Below are 19340 nucleotides of genomic sequence, written 5' to 3'. Positions count from 1 at the left end.
TGCAATATTTCATCAGTCCTTTCTTCCAGTATGCACTGCACCGGAGAGGAAAATTCTGTATATCCCGTCCCTCTGCCAAGGCAGCTTACCTTCCTTCTATGGGGCATCACAAGAAGCAAGACCCAGCATGGCCTGAGGTATCCCTCAGAGATGAGTGAAGGGTGAAGGCAGCTGGCGGACTGAGGAAAGTCCGATGGGCGGCTATTACTGCGATCAGTCTTCTGGTTCTGGAAAGGGAAAGGATGCAACACTTACACTCACTGCTTCCAAGGCTGACTCAGTTAAAGAAAAGCTTTAACTGCTTCCTTATTTACTCAGTGTCCCCTCCTGGCACCCTCATCTCTGACCTCCCCTGGAAAGTCACAGAATCTCCCAAATGACCGTATGAGAGGGGTTCAAGCTGAGCCCCCAAATCAATCTTTTTGAGCCCAATTTCCCGTGGCTAGAATTTTATGTCCTATTGTTTGTTGGACAGTTGCTTTGTACCACAAATACAGTTCAGAGATTGTTCTGGGGCAAGGTATTTGTATGTTACATTGATAAATAACCCCACACTTTTGGGAAGATTTTCACACACGTTCATGAAAAGGCTACTTGAACCAGATGTCCAAAATCCTGAAGTTGGGGTTGTTGAGTTATTGCTATAGGGGACTATAGGAGATCACTTAAGTCTTGTTCCCTAGTCCCAGTTATGGCCCTAACCAGCTCCCTGAGGTCGGTTTCATCACCCTCGAGGTCTTTGTATCCTCAACCTGGCCCAAGATTCTGCCCTGGCATCCTACTTTCACCTCATCAACACCTACCGTTGTGGCTTGGTTTGAAGAAGATCACACCTGCTGAGCGCACAGGAATGCAAACCCACACCACCCCAGAACAGCTGCATCCAAAGCAAGCAGATGAAGATTGGAAGAATAAGCACTACACGTCACAGGGCACCCAATTACTCAGTCCCATGCAAAATAAGGAACTGGTTAAGTTTGCATTTTCTTCTTTCTGACTGTATTCATGTGTTGTGGAGACAGACTCAGGTAGTTCAACGGGTGTCTAGGGGAGAGCTTATTTGCACAGGGAATGAGGACATACATAGTCAGGGAAAATAATTCATTCTGTTGTAGACGGGTGATGCGTTGGACTTTCACTGTATTTTTAAAAACTCCTATTTGGAAATCATGATAAACAAAAGAAATGGATAAATGGGTCGGTGACAGATAATCCTCCAATCATGTGAAACTTGCTTAAGTAACTAGTTCAAAATGGTTCTTACATCCTGAGAAAGGCATAGTCAATCCCCTAAAAAATCACTTTACGTAAGTTACTGGGTGAGTACATACGCCGAGCCTCAGCCATCAGCCACAAGATCAATCCAATAAATGCACGGCTGCCCTTCTGCAGAGGAGAGGACGCTCATCTACTCTTACTCTGCTGAGGAGTAAGCTGACAGGGGTCGTCCAGCTAAACCCACTCAGACAAGGTGCTCATTAAGATGCTCAGTCACCATTCAACCCTTGCTTTATTTGGTGTTTTTTACGAAAGGTGCATTTAATTCATTTATCCTCGTTCAAGTGCATGAGCGTGTGTATTTCAATATGGGTGCCTGTAGAACTCTGGTTGACTCCAAAGGACAGTGGGTTTGTTGCATGAGGGCCCGCCATGTCCAGGTAAGGAAAAACACAGCAAAACCATGAAATGCTTCCTTAGAACTGACCTAGAAGGTCAAGAACTAAAAAATTATAACTAACAATACACTCTCCTATCTTTGAAAATAACAGGAACTCCAGGACTGGATGACTCTTGCCCTACAGAAGTTTCTACAGCATTTGCATTTAAATAAAACACTCTGTTCTCTCTGTCTTCCCCAGTGGCTGGATAGATGGATGGATGGGTGATGGGCAGATAGACGGTAGACTACAAACTACATAGAAGAGAGAGAGAGGGAGGGAGAACCAGCCTCTTTCTCATCCTCTCATCCCATATCTTCAAGTAAAAGCACTGTTTGTTGGCCAACAAGTCATGGACGCTGAAATGGCCGCTGCTTCATAAGTTTCCACTTACCTTCCCCTTGGGTCCGGGAAGTATCTTCAGTCTAAAGAAGGAAAAGAAAAGACCCGCAAGAATTTGTTTTCCAAGGAAACAAGGCAGCACTGGGGTCGGTAGCTCCTGTCAGCTCTGGGGACTCCCTTTCTCTCAGGATCCCAAGGACAAAATGTGTCCAGATTTTGGCAAGCCCGTCTTCCCCTGGCTCTCCCTCCCTGAGCTCATGGGAAAGAGCTCCTTCAAGGTGTGGTGTTGGGAGGGTGGGATCTGGGACAGGGAGCAATTCCCCGAGTAGGTGTATTGGGAGACGAAACAGATCCAGTTGCCTCTGGAAGAAAAGTGAGGCTTTGCCCCGGGGGGCCCCTTGGTGGAGCCAGTGACACCACCCTCATCGGGGAGCCTCTTACCTCCAAGTAATGGTGAGGCCATTCCTGTCCCCTGAGTCAAACCTGTAATGCCTCTCCACTGGAAGATTAAAAAAAGAAAGAGGGAAGAAGGAAATGAACCACGTCCTCCCTGCACCCTTCCAAAAGAAGGAATCTGAGTCAGAGGACTGTAAAAAAAAAAAAAAAAAAAAAAAAAATTTGCCCACCTGAGGGAAAAATACTCCTGGAACTTGACATTCAGAAGAATGCCCCAAACAAGGTAAACTTATTGTTAAAGGTTATGTTACTTAAAAAAAAATAACATCTGCAATATTTTTCGTCAGTCTCCAGATGTTTTTTTCGGATGAAGTACCTCTAAGTGTAAAGTAATGAGTACGACTGTTAATATGCTACAGAGTATCCAGAAAATCTGGAAATACAGGAGAAATCATGTGTTAATTGTACTTTTCCCAGGCGAACAATTGGACCCTTTGGTGGTTGAATGAGCTAGTCATTACCTTTGCTTTTACCTTTCTCCCTGCCCTGCTTGATTATTCTTTTTTAAGATTTTATTTATTTATTTGAGAAAGAGAGATAGCAAGAGAGAGAGCGCACGAGCAGGAGGGACAGAGGGAGAGGGAGAAGCAGGCTCCCCACTGAGCAGGGAGCCTGACACGGGGCTCGATCCCAGGACCCCGAGATCATGACCTGAGCTGTGATTTTTGCTGGCGTTGGCTTTGTAGGCCTGCGTCAGTAAGACCTTAGGAAACTCGAGTCACCAACAAGTCATTGTTGTTTCTACTACGATGGGGCCACATCATCCATGCATTGAATTTATGTGCATGTAATTTATGAGAAATCAACTTTGGTGGCTTGGCAATAATAATAATAATAATAATAATAAAAGGAAGAAATAGCCGATGCATGCTGATACAGCCTGTAGAAATACATTGTAGGTTATTTTAAGGGTTTTCCAACATTCGAGAAAGAACTAGAAGGCATTGTTTAGGTGGCCAAACACAGAATTAGTGATGGCTGTGAAGACATCCTATAGGAGAAGTGGAATAAATTTCTAAAGAAGAGTCCGAGGGACTAGTCAAAGCATCTGCACGATGCTATGGGGACACAAAACTGGTGCCCTGCCCTACACGTGTGACATAAAAGTAATCCCAAGGGCAAATTTTGACTCTGACTTTCTAACAGAATCCCCATGTAAGACGCATTCCACTGCACAAGCCCTAGAGAAATGGCATCCTTCTTGGATGCTGCACGTGTGTTTGTGAACTTAGGGAATTCATGGGTGCTCATGAGCAATGTATCAAATGTCCTGAGAAGCAGCAGGACTTCCTCACAAAGAAGGAAAAGCAGATATAAATCCATTAGGAATTTGTTTTGAACCAGGATTCATGAAGTCCATTGCCTCTCACTTGGCAACCACTATTTCGAAGAACAATGGACAGGTATGCCCACCCTTCACCTGAAATCCCTCAATTTTAATGATATGTTTCTATTTGGCTCTGAATGTAGATCATGAAGATGTTTCAGAGCTTTGGACTTCTCACAACAGCTATACGCTAAATATTTGCCGGATACTCATTCTCACTTGCTTCAGCCAAAAATATTGAAATTTGACATTTAACGGGCACCTGGGTGGCTCAGTCGGCTAGCCGTCTGCCAGGGTCCTGGGATCGAGTCCATATTGGGCCCCCTGCTCAGCGGGGAGCCTGCTTCTCCCTCTCCCTCTGCCGCTCCCCCTGCTTGTGCTTTCTCGCTCATACTCTCTCTCAAATAAATAAAAATCTTTATTAAAGAAAAGAAATGTGACATTTAAGAAACATTCAAAACAGCATTTAAGAACCAGCATTGTTGTTGTTTTAATGAGGGATAAAATCTGGGAATTTAAGACCAGCCTGGTCCAACACTACAGCCAAATGGAAAAACCTGTGAATGCCTTGTTAACTCATTCATTCAGTGGCTATTTCTGAGCATCTGCTCAGTGCTATTTTCACAGCTCCTACCATGCCTTGGAGACTAGAAGCCCTCTCCAGCACAGAAATTACATGGGGTGAAGATACATTCAGAGAGCGAAGAACACTACTAGGGAAATAAACAAAGGGGATGCTACTTTAGAGAAGGTGCTCCGGGAGGACTTCTCGGAGGGGGTGATATTTGAGAACTTCCTGAAGGCTGAGAAAAACCCAGAGCGGGGAAGGGAAGGGCTGTTGCAGGCAGAGAAGCAAAGACCAGTGTGGCCAGAGCCCAAAGAGGGGATGGGGTGCGAGACGGGGATTATCCATGATGGGTCCTCCCAGTGGAAGGTTTAATGCAGGGAGGGTTGTGAGCCAGGTGCACGTTTAAAAGCTCACTCCGGATGTTTTGTGGAGAAGGCACCGTAAGAGGCAAGGGTGGAAACAGACAGACAGGCAGACAAATTAGGAAGTTAGGACAGTCGTCCAGGAGAGGGTTGGTGGAATATGGACCGGAGCGACAGTCATGCAGATGGGGAGAAGTCGTTTGATTTTGGATGTTCTTGCATCTCAGAACAAATCTGTGGCCTTTGACTGGGCTTTGCTCCCCAACTGCACTCGGCATTTGAACATGGCTCTCATTATGAATCTGTTAAGCTCAATTCCATGCCTCCCATTTATACCGAACGTTACATTTGAAAAAGTGGGTCAATAGTATCTTATCTGATTCTCATAGCATCTGTATGAGGCAGAAAAGTCAAACATTAGTCCTACTAAGGAGGTTAAAAGTCACACAACCAGAAAGCGTCTCGCCTAGCCACTCTGATTTCGAATCTAAGCTTCTCCCCTCCCCAGATAATACCCTGCCTATCCATACAAGTCAAATAAACAGGTCTTGCATGGCACTGTGACAAGGTAGCCCCCATATTGATGAGGAGTGTGGAGTCCAAGGCCAGAGTAAGTTAGGGCAACATACCAATATGTTCTGACTGTATGTGGCTGGATGTACCAGATACACACACAAACCTACTGGGTAGGAAATATGTAGGCTTTCACAAAACCAGGGGAACTGACCAGAAGGGGGCTTGTCTAAAGTCTGGAAGATGGTCATAGGGGATGGGAAGGTAGATGGAGCTTGGCAGGATACAGAGAATATTAGCACTGAAAGGGAATCTAAGGACAAAGCAATGCGATTTCATAGATGAGCCACACAAGGTCCGAAGAGGGAAAAAAGAAAATGCTGAGATCAGTCTGTTGAGTGGATGAAAGGCGAGCGGGTGGGCCGGAAAAAATAGGGTGAAAAGCCATTGAAAAAGTAATTCTGTCTAAATCTGTAAGAGAAAGAGGGAGACTAGAAGAAAATGAGGTGAGGAATAGATCAGAAAAAGAAGGAAGGGCAGGAAAATGGCACTCACCGTGGGTGACAGTCACTGTGTTCATACTGATACCCGCAGGCAGGCACCCTCTTCTTCGGTGAGGGTCAGGAGTGTCCCGTGGACGCCCACTTCTGGGCGTCACCCTCTGAAACCAGAGTCTCCGCCTCTTGTGCTCTCGGACAGCCCCTGGTTTCTGCTTCTTGTCCACTCCTTTGATAGAATGATTTGTATCCTGAGTGACATCAGTCAGCTTTTTGCCTCGGATCCTTTCCTTGAACTTCCTGTCCTTACCATAGGTCTTCCCCTTCTGCCTGGTAATTCTGGAAAGGTAGAAATTTGCAGGAAATATTTGAATGAGGGGCTCCCCATTGGCTGCCAAATAAGGTCAAAATGTCGGGCACCTGGGTGGCTCAGTCGTTGAAGCGTCTGCCTTCGGCTCGGGTCATGATCCCAGGGTTGTGAGATTGAGCCCTGCATCGGGCTCCGCACTCAGCGGGGAGTCAGCTTGAGACTCTCTCTCTCCCTCTCCCTCTGCACCCCCCCACCAAAATAAATAAATAAATTTTTTTTTTAAAAGAATAGGCATTTTTGAAGCACACATTATACATTGGACAAAAAACAAAAAATAAACTAACCACGATAATTTCACTATGAAAAAGCGTTGAAAAATTAAAACTTATTCCTAACCTGAGGAAATATTATCAAAAGATCCCTTAACTTCCTAAAGGACCATCAAGGAAGGATATTTACAATAAATGTTATACCTAAAAGGTTGAAAGGTTTAAGTCATAAACTTGACCTAAATGCCAGCAGGTAAGCAATGTACTGCTCGTCCTAAACGGTGCAGTAAAATAAGAGAATTAAGAAGTAGGAATATTATACTGGGAGAGACAAATTGACATTAATAAGAGAAAAACTAATAAAAAAAATGATAGTCAACAAATTGACCAGATACAAGAGCCACTTAAAAAAAAACTAGTATCAAAGCCATTAAAAGTATAATAGAGGGGTGCCTGGGTGGCTCACTCGGTTTAGCGGCTGCCTTCAGCTCAGGTCATGATCCCAGGGTCCTGGGATCGAGCCCCACGTCAGGCTCCCTGCTCAGTGGAGAGCCTGCTTCTCCCTCTCCCTCTGCCCGCCTCTCTGCCTACTTGTGCTCTCTCTCTCTCTCTCTCTCTCTGTCAAATAAATAAATAAAATCTTTTAAAAAAAAGTATAATAGAAAAAAGATGCATTGCCATACCAATAAAAACTATAAAATATTTGCAAATAAAAAAGACACACATATGACCTATAGATGAAGAAATATGGAAGGATGGAGAAAAAAGACCCACAGTAAAGAACCTAATCACGTTTGTTCCTGCAAACCAACCAAAACCCCTGGGGATAAAATGAAATGTCCATCAATAGGGGTTAAAAACCACTGGTACCTGCACCCTATAGCCCACAGAGCATGAGTTGAAAGGAAGGAGTTGCGTCCTTACACACCAATATGGAAACATCCCCGAGCCCTACTGTTGAGTTATAGAAGCAAGTTGCAGAAAGGCAAATGTATGTGTGAACACACATACAAACCAAAATTACATGCTTCTTCCTAGAAAAGCAATGCACAAAAAAATGCGGAAGGAAAAATTCCAAACAGATGACAAGGAGGGCAAGAGGCTTCACGTAGGGTCAGGAGGAAGGGACTGATTCACTTAGATACTGTACAACATTTTGTAAATATACTATGTCATTTTAAAGCAAAACAACTCAAAATATGGTAAGATAATAGGATAATATAGATAATGCCTTAGAATTGTAGTGGAGGAATCACATTGCGTGGATGACAGCTATCCCAGTACCTCGCATATGGCAGGCAATAAACATTTATTAATTCAGCAAGAGATCTATTAGTCTGTAATGAAGAAATTTTTTTAAAAAAGATTTTATTTTTTAAGTAGTCTCTGCACCCAAATTGGGGCTCAAACTCACGACCCTGAGATCAAGAGACACACACGATCCACTGACTGAGCCAGCCAGCCACCCCCCCCCAATGAAGAAATTTTTAAAACAGCTTTGTGGTTAACCAGCCAGAAATGTTGAAAGAATTGCTTTGAGGGAATTAATCGATCATGAAGAAAATAGCCCTAGAAACTGGATTTCATACCAATAAATGAACAATTCAGTGATTCCTCTGACCCATACTTATACTCTTCTGTAGTTCTTGACTTTCCATAAGTATACTACTCTCATTTCAAAAGAAAAAAATATGCTTTAGGTCCCTTGCCACCCACGCCAATGCCCCACGTCTCACCTGGATTCTGCCCGGGTCCTTGTGCTGTGTTCGCTTTCTGGAAAAGAAAAGATCACCAAAGTTACACTGTGCTAACTGGATTAGGGCTATTCGCTTAGGGTGGTATTTTTGTGGCGAATGCAATCTCTTCATGGGTCCTGAGTATTTTTCCTGAATGACTTTTTCCATGTCATACTTGTATTCAAATTTTTCCAAAGTCCCTGATTCTTTTTTTTTTTTAAGATTTTATTTATTTACTTGAGAGAGAGAAAGTACAGAGGGAGAGGGAGAAGCAGACCCCCCACTGAGCAGGGAGCCCAACGCAGGGCTCAATCCCAGGACCCCCAGATCATGACCTGAGCTGAAGGCAGATGTTTAATTGACTGAGCCACCCAGGTGCCCCAACCCCGATTCTTTTTAAAATCAAACCTAAATGCTTCATCGTGGCATTCGGGACTCTTCAAAATATGGGGTCCCTGAAGCTTGTGTGTAGGTTGTAAAAAAAAAATATCTACCTATACCACCATATACAAATACACTAGCTATACATAGATACATTGAGATAGATTTCGACTCACCTGATTCAAAGATCTGAAAATCAGAAACAACAATGCCCTTCATTCACAAAAACAACTATTTGGAAAGCCGACTTTGGTTCTGTATTGTGGACTAGCTGCTCGTCGCCCCGGAAAGCCTGCCTCTCCAACCCCTGTTACCTTCCTCATTGTCTTCTGTCTCTGACTCGGACCTTCCTGCCTGTGTCCCATGAGGACACTGGGCTTGCAATGGGGACTGGCACATCATCTAGGTGATCACCCCACCTCACTGTCCTTAACTTATTCACATTTTTTTTTCCTGCAAACTCCGTTTCGCCACATAAGGTGATGGTCTCAGGTTCCACAGATTAGGACGTGGGCATCTTTGGGAGCTACCATTCTGCAGATCACACGGCCTCCACTATGTATCCCTGCTCCACAACTGGGGCTCGGAGGGGGCGGCCACAGGGCAAAGAGCGGCCCTTACCTTTCCCTCTGGCCCCCTGGGGCCCAGCGCAGAGGCCAGCATCTGTGAGGCCAGGAGGAGGCATGGCCACAGGCTCCGCACCTGCTGGAGCAGCCCTCTGTCTCACTGAGGACGACTTCCTCGCCTGGGTGACCCCGGGAATCTGCGTTGTTAGTGACACGGCCACCAAGGCATGGCTTCCCTCTGCCCCCCATCCTCCGATGTCCTGGGCCCTGTTGCAGGAGAAAAAAAATTACACATAGATGAAAGGCCTTTTTGTCCCTAGACTACAACATGCACGGTTCAACAGGTCCCAGAGACGGCTGACGGCTCCCTGCACCTCCCGAGGTGGGGGCCGCCATCCTGGGTTCAAGGACCTCCTCACGCCCGTGATGGGACGAGAAGGCAGGAGAACCTTCAGCCCCTAAATCAGGTTTTCCAACTTTTTGACACATTTAAGTAAACGTGAAAGTCTTCCGCTTGCCTCTCTGTGAAATTCAGATTGAAAAGAATCTAATTAGATTTCATGAAAACCCGATGCAGGTGTTTATGGTGCAATCTCCCGGGCTGGGAATCAGTTTATCTTTCTCAGCTTGCTAGCCTCTTTTTCCAATTTGCAAATATATATTTAAAACACTGGAGATGGGGCGCCCAGGTGGCTCAGTTGGTTAAGCAACTGCCTTTGGCTCAGGTCACGATCCTGGAGTCCCGGAATCGAGTCCCGCATTGGGCTCCCTGCTCAGCGGGGAGTCTGCTTCTCCCTCTGACCCTCTTCCCTCTCGTGCTCTCTCTCATGCTCGCTCTCTCAAATAAATAAATAAAATCTTAAAAAAAAAAAACAACACGGGAGATGGGGAGGTGCCTGGGTGGCTCAGTCGGTTGAGCATTGGACTCTTGGTTTTAGCTCAGGTCAGGATCTCACGGGTTGTAGGATCGAGCCCCGCACTGGGCTCCATGCTCAGCAGGGAGTGTGCTTGAAGATTCTCTCCCTCTCTCTCTCTCTGCCCCTCCCCCCACTCGCTCTCTCTGTCTCTCTAAAATAAAGAAATCTTTAAAAAAATAATAAAATAAAATACTGAATGTTTGCGTGGGCTAAGTGGGCATTTTGACAACACGGCTTCTCCTTTGGCATGGCTAATCGTGATGTTTAACGGACACCCTTGCAGTTTCAGACAACACTTTTAAAATAAAACTCTCTTCTAATGATGACTTCAGCCCTGCCATTCGATGGGAGAAATAGCAGAACCTGTAGGATCTTACTTGGAATTGACATTCTCTCTTGTCATTTTGTTCCTGTTTATTTTTAAATTTTTTTTGTTTCACTGGAAAGGAAAGATGACGCTCAGTTTTAAGTGTTAACAGTGTACAAGTTGCTTTGTTACAATAAAACTAAATGTGTACACAAGGGGAAAACGATAAAATACTGAAGATGCTTCCCCAATGGCTTCCTCCTTTGCCCCCATTTAGTTGTGAAAGCACTGTTCTCAGCTCCCTCCATCATGGGGAGACTCTCTCCCCTACAGACCACGTGCCAAGACATGGTCTTTCCAAGACCCTACTTTAAGGCTGAGCACCAGCAGGTTTTCATTGCCCTTCACATGCTTCTGGATTTTTCGAAGGAGCCCACAGAGGCGCTCAGTCTCTGTGCTTCCTTACATTCCTGGCCAAAGCAGCAGGGAGCTCGGTTCTGAGTGTTCTCCAGCACTCGAGCCTACCGAAGCGTCGCCCTCCTGTCCTGTAAAACAAAGAGGGACTCGCGGCTGTGGGCTTGCGGAGAAAATTCAGCCTGTCGGGCGGCTGGCCTCTGCAGGGTGAAAGGGGGAAGCCCATCCCTGGCCACTTGGGATTGACTCAGAGAAGCTTCCAGAGTGTCCAGGAGGAGACTGTCCTGAGCAGACAGTTTCAAGGGGACCGCTCCTACCATCCTGGGCTGGGGACAGGCGAGGGTAAGGGGTATCCAGGCTTTTACTTTCTGGTCCTCTTCTGTTGCTTAAGGAGCTAGACTAGGTTAAGCTGCTCAGTCAGGTGAAACGGACGCACAGCTTGCTGAGCAGGGAGCCCAATGCGGGGCTCGATCCCAGGACCCCGGGTTCATGACCTGAGCTGAAGGCAGACGTTCAACCAACTGAGCCACCCAGGTGCCCTCTCATTTGTTTCTAATGGTGTTTATTGTTCTTTCACGATGATCAAATAGTACGAGGCCCCTTCCGACTATCAATTTACCTGGAAGCCATTGCTAAAAGAGGATCCTATCTAAGATTGTATTTATAAAACCGCACCATGGATTTGCAAATTAACGTGTCAAGTATGCTACCTCTCCCACCCCCCGTTTCTGTGGGTTTGTGCAGCATTTCCCTGTGGTGCCTGATACTTTTGGGTCAACTCCAGTCCACATGGCACACTGGACTCACGATAAAGAATTTCTCCTTCTGATTCCAGACATAAAGAAAACAGTGCAAGTTGTAAGGTGTTACAACGTTCACAATGAAGAAAGGGATCTCTGTAGGTGCCAGTAATGGAAATGAAATTGAAAACCGGATGTGAGCCGGAACGGAACAGCTCAGAGGACTGGAACCGCACAGAGCTTGGAGTTCATGCCCGTAGGGGTCTTCTTATACCTTTGTGGGGTTAGGGGAGGAGCACCTGCATAAAGGTAGGACCCCTAACAGGTGCCCTGCTCATCCAGAGGATGGGACTGGGAAAAACACATCTGGTACCAGTTATCAACATACTGCCTTCTAATGCATAATTCATCATCTGCTCTGTGAACACGCATTTGGACCCTCTAAATATCTCTCCTTTTCTAGCTGGTATGACGCTAAGCTTTGTCAATAGGGGACATCGGAGAGGTGTTGCAGAAAACAAGGGGTTTCTCATCCTAGTTCTGGGTACTTCTCTCAGCAGGCTCCCATGGCACACGGATGACTTCCCAGTGTGGGGTATGCATGGTAGCTAGCGGCCCCCAGTAGCGGGCACCCTCCTCAGCACCCCCTCCTGAGGGGCCCCTCCTGAGAACAGCTTTCCCACACACCCTCAAGGGCAAATTCCCTGCAAATTTTGCCAGTGCAACACCACGCCCCACCTCTACCATTCACCGGGCCACCCACACCTGCCCCGCAGCTCAGGCGAGCAGCTCAGCCCTAGGGAGGTGAGGGCTCTCCCTTGAATTTCTTTTTCCATCCTACCGGGCGGAGGCTGCTCCTTCTAACTGGGACTCCTGTTCTCTTTACTTCTTACAAGCCAGTTCCTCAACACAGCAATCGTGCTAAAGTTAACAGAGTATATTTCTCTATATTAAACTTGTCCAAATTCCCCTGTGGTTTCTGTCTCCTGGTTGCGCCCTGGCGAGACCGGAGACCGAGCAAAGGCGTGGAAAGAAAATGGTCCCACCGTTCTGTCACTCTGGGACCCGGCAGAAAATGCTGGGCACACAGACAGCAAGTTGAGGAGTGGTCTCCTTTCCTCCTTCCTGGAGACCCAGGGTCCTGGTGGGGAGCTGAAGAGAAGTGCTCCCTCGACTTCAAGAGAGAATTAAGAATGTCCTATGTCCTCCTCACCACGACTGAACTTTGTCCACTAATGACATGTTCCCAGCTGAACTACTTTCCTTCGTCCTGCACACCTTCTGAATCTTCCCTTGGGATTTATTACGCTCCCCTCGATGAGAAGATAAGAGGCATAATAAAAGCAAACACCAACTGAGCATTTTTATGGGCTAGGCATGACCGTGACTCTTTCAAATAAGTATGATCCTTACGATAACCCCGTGCGGTAGGCTCTGCCATCACCCTCAATCTACAGAGGAGGAATGTGCCCAAACTGCAAATCTAGTAAATTACAGATCTGGTCACTGACTCCAGAAAGTTCGGCTCCAGAACCACTTTCCAGTGCAATCAAAGAACTAGCAGAGTTAGAAGGACCCTTCCTGTTGCAAGGACCTCCTTTTGCATTTTGCATATAATCACAGTGAGACCAGGGAGATGAGGTGACTGGTTCTAAACTCAGACTTGCCACGTCTCTGGTTGAAGCTCTCCTGAATTGTTCTTAGTCTCCTCAGTGCTGTCTCTAAGCCCCGTCCCTTTTTCCCCACATCGTGAGCCTCTCTTCCCTTTACCAAACTATGCCTTCCTCTGAGCTGCCTTTATCTTCAGAAGAATCTCGAAGGAACTTGTTTTGTCAAACCTGCCCCAGGAGGCAGCTTTACTGTGTTTTAGCCGCACTTGAGGGTCTGAGACCTTCCTCCAGGCTGGTGTGGATGCTTCTATTTGAGGTGTCATTGTCCTCAGCTCCTGAAAGGACATGAAGACGTGGGGTCACCTTTGCGAGGTTGCCATGGGTGCAATGGTCTGATGGGACAGCGCCGGGGGAATGGGACAGTCACCCCAAGCAGATGCGTGCCATTCCGAAAAGCTCATCACTGATACCCAGCTTGAGTGGTTCACTAATGGCAAGAATTAGGGAAAACTGAAAAGCCAATCACACATTTCAATAGTCACCACATAAGGCAAGGCCACATCCCTAAGAAGTTCTCTCCATTCTGCCACTAACTCATCTTTCTCTCCATTAAAAATGTCTTTTAGTAGGCAAGCTCCTTCACATCAGAACATAAATCAGTACAACCAGAAGTTTCTCTCCTACAAGATGTCAGATAAGGATATTCAGGGCATCATTTCTTTTTAGAGCGTTATTGCTTTTATTATTTATTGAGTTATTTAATTTTTTAAGGATGGGGGATGTGGGGAGAGGGGCAGAGGGAGAGAGAGGCTTAAGCAGACTCCGTGCCCAGCGCAGAGTCGGACACGGGGCAGAAATCAAGAGTCGGACGCTTTGACCGACTGAGCCACCCAGGCGTCTCAACAGCATCATTGCTTTTAATAGCAGAAATGGAGAAACAGTGCAAATGCCCCTTTGTTTAAATTTGTGACACATTTGCATTAGCAAGTTGTAAGCAGCATTCAAAAAGAATGGGGGCAAATCTGAAGTTAGAGCTCTGGGAAAAAGCTCCAAAAACTTAAAAGGAAAAGAGAAAGCAAGCATAAGAGCACAAACTTGCAACTAACCAATAATTAAGTCTGGGAGATCTAACGCACAGCAAGGTGGTTATAGACCGCGATACTTCAAAGTTGTTAAGAGTCTAGATCTTAACTGCTGCCACCACAGAAAGAGAAATAATTACAAATAATTACGTGATGCCCAGGAGGTGCTGGTTAACACTAGGATGGCAATCATATTGCAATTGTATAAATGTATCAAATCAGCATGTACAATTTAAACTTAGGCAATGGTCTAGGTCAATTATATCTCAGTAAATTTAATAAAGTGAAGTTCAAATAAAAAAAGGAAGTGGCAAGAACAATAATTATTGTATGCTTTTATATGATTTTTAAAAAAAAAATTAAAAGAAGAAGGCAGAGGGGTGGCACCTGGGTGGCTCAGTCGGTTAAGCGTCTGCCTTCAGTTCAGGTCATGATCCCAGGGTCCTGGGATCAAGCCCCACGTCGGGCTCCCTGCTCTGCGGGAAGCCTGCTTCTCCCTCTCCCGCTCCCATTCCCCCTGCTTGTGCTCTCTCTCTGTCAAGTACATAAAATCTTAAAAAAAAGAAGAATCAATGAGAGCCCCGGGAATGCAGGAGTAAACGTTCCTTGGTGTGATGGTGGTTGTGGTTTACCTCCTGAAGCTAATAATCAGGTAGCTAGAGCTGCCAGCCATCAAGTTATGCCCATGGAGGCTGGAAGCTAGAGAAAGCAACAGATCCAGGGGGATTTCTGAAAGACTATAGCACACCCTCTAATAAATATGTGTCTTAGAATCCAACCTACTCAAATCTGTATGTCTTCCTTTTGGGAATGAGCCTTATAAGAGAGGCTGGGAAATAGGGGGTCCTCCCTTCCCTCCAAAGCCATATAACTCTCCGCACCCACAGCCGGAGCATGAAGGACTGCAGGCTGTCCCAACCCTGCAGATTTCTAGTCTCTGACGCAGAGGAATATGGTACCAAGACAGAGAGATCTGCCTAAGAGCGGGCTTGCTAGCCTTGCTGGAGGCACCAACCACATTGGAATGTGTCCAAAAATCATCACCAGCTGATGTGCAAGTAGGTGATCAGTTCTGATGGTCTATGAAACCCTCTACGTAAATCAGAGGAGGTTCCTGCTCCTCTTAATAATCTTTTCTCAATGAATGGTGCTTGATCCCTTGCAAAGCGTAGCAACTGTTTCTTGTTCAGTGTTACGAGCGCCCACTGTTAACGCATTCAGTTCTCACATCAACACCGCAAGCTGGGTATGTTATTGTCACCTCACGCGATGAAGCTCTGACTCAGACCGATGAAATAAGTGGCGCAAGGTCACCAACTGGGAAGTGGCAGAGTTCGAGGCCACATTTGGTTGGTTCCAAAGCACAGACTCCTAATCGCTTGGTCAACACTCACTTTCCAGCCTTCAGATCCGTTTTCCTAAATGAAAAGTATGAAGTAACAAGTGATGGTATCATAATTTCGGTGGTGTCCTGGCAGACTGGCTCTCCAGGGGAGGAAAGAAAGAAAGAAAAAAAAAAGGCCTGATTTGTAGCATTTGCTGATCTCTATCCTCTAAATAATTGCACCATGGCTGATTTTGACATACAGATGCCTAGTGACATTCTGGACTATTGAATAGTGGGCTCCCAGGAGCTGGTGCCAGCCTACCCCAGCACGCCACTGCAGGGTTCCCGTTACACGGATGAATAGACCAAGGCTCCAAGACATCAGTGTACATGCTGTGAGGTCACATAATTAATAGCGAACTCTGAATTTGAACTTGGAACCTCTACAAAAAGGCTCTTCATCTGCTGGATGGACTCAGTTGGAGGGTCCTAGATCAATGAGCAAAGAAATGGGAAGTAGGGAAGAAGAAAAAGGTAGAATGGGAGAAGAAGCAGAGATGTCAGCTCAGGTGGAAAGTAAATGGAGTAAGAGAAAAACATTTCGGGTGCCCACAACTGTGGGCGTGACCTGCTCTGTCTTCCCGGATTCCTAGCCTATGCAAAGAGCACCTGCGTTTTCCTCCTGGAGGGTAGACATTTTCAGTCCATGTAGCTTGGCTGGAGCTGGCTGCACCCCCTGGCTTGTGGCCTAGGTCTGACAAAAGGGTATGTGAGACAGCCCTAGGCACCGGGATGCCCCATGCACCTGCAGCCAATCCATTCAAATCCAGCCTGTTGGAGGGAATTCTGGGATGTGGCTAGAATGACAAGAAACGGGCTATGTCTGGAAGTCCTTTGCTTGAATAGTACCCCCTGGCCGGGCCTTGTGCCCCCCACCCCCGCCAGTCCCCCACTTAGGGTCGAACCTACCTGAAAGAAGCTAGGATTTGGGGTAACATCAAAGTGATTTCATGAGCATGACTCTTAGTACTTCTTACAGATTTGTCAGTTGACTTGTCAACATTTCAGTTCAGAACATTCCCTGGGTAGGAGCTGCTTGGGTTTGGCCAGGAACAAAAATAAATACAGCCCCTAAATGGGCTGGAACGGCAGACAGATGAAGTTACAGGATCTCTAAAACCGGAGTCAACTTTAGTCCACTTCTAAGGCAGTGGAACAGAAGGCTTTTAAATCTCCTGAATCAATTATATGTCAACGAAAGTATTTACCCGGCTTCCTGTGAATGCCTCTCACAAGCCCTCTTGGGATCTACCCTCTGACACCCTACGATATTGTAAACGGACTTGTTCCGAGGACTGGGAGGGCCTTTGGTTCTCAGAGCATGCCTGACTTGAATTGTCTCCCAGCAGCTCAGACTCCTGGTAACAGGGATTAACTAATGTTTGCTAACTAGCTCCTTTCGTACTCTCATCCACCGATGGATCGGGCCCTATCATCATCATCCCCACTTCACAGATGAGGAACGCGAGGCACAGCGGAGTTAAAGTAACTTCCCCAATTCAAACAGCTAGACAGGGGCTCTGAACGCCAGGCACTCCGGCTCGAGTCTGGTCTCTCAGGGTCTGTGCGAGGCAGTAAGTCAAGACTCAGGGTCAAGGTGAGGGGTGGGGGGGATCTGGTCCAATGTCCGCCTGGGGCTCTCGAGTGGCTGCTCGGACCACCTAAGTGACTCAGGTCCGGTCTTCCATCCTCCCAAAGTCTTATGTTCTCTAAGGGAGAATCCCCAACCATAGTGCCCTGGTCTGAGTAGAATTACCCTTGAATTCCATCCTCCATCCTGTGAAGACACCGAGCCTGTGTCTTGGTCCTGGACCACAGCCTGTATGTCTGCATCCCACCGGGAAGCCTTCTTTGCAGGAAATGTGTGACCACAGAAACCTTCGGGACAAAGGCCCCCAGGGCTCTATTGTGACCTCATTGTGACATATCAAGTGATGCAGGTGTCACGTTGGAGGTATTCGGGGACCACAAAGGGCCATGAAGATGAACTTTGATCTATGGCATCGTAACATACAGCCATATAGGTAGGGAGCACATTCCAGAATTCAGCTATAGAAAGCCCTCTCTGTTGGCTTTGGTAAGCCCAGGGGGCCTCGGGCATCCCCGGGGAATACTTGGGATGGCAGATATAGCCACCAGGGTCCATGTGTCATTGCCTCTTGCTAAACCTCCAAGTCCAGCACCCAGGGAAGACGCTCCAGCCCGTGGTGCATTATGGACACCACTAACACTTGGGACCCGCTCATGGTATCCAAGGGTATCCCTAAAGTTGAGACCTTCTAGGGGAGAAGCCAAGGGGGTGCACATCGGAGTCACCACCCAATCCCTTAGAGGACCAAGGGAGGTTGAGCTTAGAAGGGCATGGGAGCCAAAGATGACAAATGAGCACCAACAGAGGAAAAAGAACTGGAAATAGCAGCAGGATGCCTAAACTCCCATAGCCCAAGAGGCCACGTGTGTTGCATGTTGCCTGAGATTTGTGAACTCGCACTTGAGAGCCTGGACGTCTTTTGAAATGCAAGCACACGGGTCTACCGGCCTCCATATTGCCCTCCAGGGCCAAGTGGCTGGGTCCTCCTGCTTCATAATCTCAGCTTTTCCTATCTCAGAACTGTGGTTCAAAGCAGTCTTTCTCAGGGCACCTGGGTGGCTCAGTCGGTGAAGTGTCTACTGATTTCGGCTCAGGTCATGATCTCAGGGTCGTGGGATCAAGCCCCGTGTTGGGCTCCACGCTCAGCAGAGAGTCTGCTTGATATTCTCTCTCTCCCTCTGGCCCTCCCCCTGCTCACACACTCTCTCCCCAAAAATAAATAAAGTCTTAAAAAAACAAAAAAAGGTAGTCTTTCTCACTAGGGAACAAAAGGACTTCATTCTTCCTTCTTAAGGAAAAAAATGAAAGTAGCAGAGACATACCAATGAGTCACGCAATATGTATGAAGGAAAACTTAATTTTTGGAGTTGGATGTCTTGTACAAATGGTTCCCATCAGAGAGGAAATATTTCTAGAAAACAGACTTGAGTACAGACCCAGGGTTGGGCGTGGCAGCTTCCCAGTAAGAAGTGACAGGATATTTGTCAGAACAGCTACTGAGGATCGAACAAAGCTTGAGGCAACAGGACAGTCGACCACTGGGGCATGGGGACAGATTCAGACTCTCGGGGGTCGTTAAGTACGAGCCCTCCAGACAGAGAGACCTGAGGGGAGTCCTGTTTCTTTAGAAAAGAGCAAAGTCATTTTATTTAAAATGTCAGAAACAACTCAAGTCACTACTTTGATATCGACAGCAAGGAGCCACGCCAACATAGCAGGAACAGAACAAGATCATTGGTTGGCGTGCCTGGCTGGCCCAGGCAACTGTTGATCTCAGGGTTGTGCGTTGGAGTCTCACACTGGGTGCAGAGATGACTTAAGAATAAAATCTTTTGGGAAAAAAAAAAAAAGATCAGTCGTTTAACGTCAATCACTCAGACAGCCATTTGCATGGCTCACCAATGGGCTTTTATTAAAATTGTACATAGATCTCAGACTTAATTCTTTTTAAAAAAGAACTTCCTCTATGCCTAAGTATCAAAATAGTTCTCTTTTTTAAATACCTTGAAAAACAGTAACGTAATTCTTTTGCTATATATTAAATATCTTCCTACACTCTCAATCATTTCTGTTCCATCTCTCCTAGAATCCTGCTTGAAGGTCACTACCATGTTTTTTTGGCATCTTGAAGGCGTTATCCCGGAGAAGCACTGGAGATTTGAGAAAGGTAAGCAATGGCAAGAACTGATTTGATGTCGAAGACTCTTATTTCCGAGGCTTCCCTGCAGAGTTATATGCTGTCAGGCTGGGCCGCATCCGAATCTCTCTTGAGTGTAGGTACTCAGGCTGAGGAATTTAGGGAAATAA

The 19340-nt window shown here is 46.4% G+C and overlaps 1 protein-coding gene across 1 annotated transcript in view; it reads right to left on the bottom strand.

Moving 5' to 3' along the window:
- LOC113907916 overlaps positions 1–17268 on the bottom strand; it is a 35105-nt gene extending 17837 nt beyond the window's left edge. The window contains exons 1-8 of the mRNA XM_027567676.2: positions 17199–17268; positions 13202–13308; positions 9041–9252; positions 8039–8075; positions 5782–6062; positions 2442–2499; positions 2053–2083; positions 90–227 (exon numbers count right to left, since the gene is read on the bottom strand). Coding sequence (XP_027423477.2) covers positions 90–227; positions 2053–2083; positions 2442–2499; positions 5782–6062; positions 8039–8075; positions 9041–9252; positions 13202–13296 — 852 coding nt within the window. The 5' untranslated portion in view covers positions 13297–13308; positions 17199–17268. The remainder of the gene's footprint in view (positions 1–89; positions 228–2052; positions 2084–2441; positions 2500–5781; positions 6063–8038; positions 8076–9040; positions 9253–13201; positions 13309–17198) is intronic.
- Between the last annotated feature and the right edge of the window lie 2072 nt (positions 17269–19340).

Source organism: Zalophus californianus, chromosome 16 (genome assembly GCF_009762305.2).
Source record: "Zalophus californianus isolate mZalCal1 chromosome 16, mZalCal1.pri.v2, whole genome shotgun sequence".
Lineage (NCBI taxonomy): Eukaryota > Metazoa > Chordata > Mammalia > Carnivora > Otariidae > Zalophus > Zalophus californianus.
Note: the sequence above shows the minus strand (reverse complement) of the source record. Positions and strands in the feature narration are given on the sequence as shown.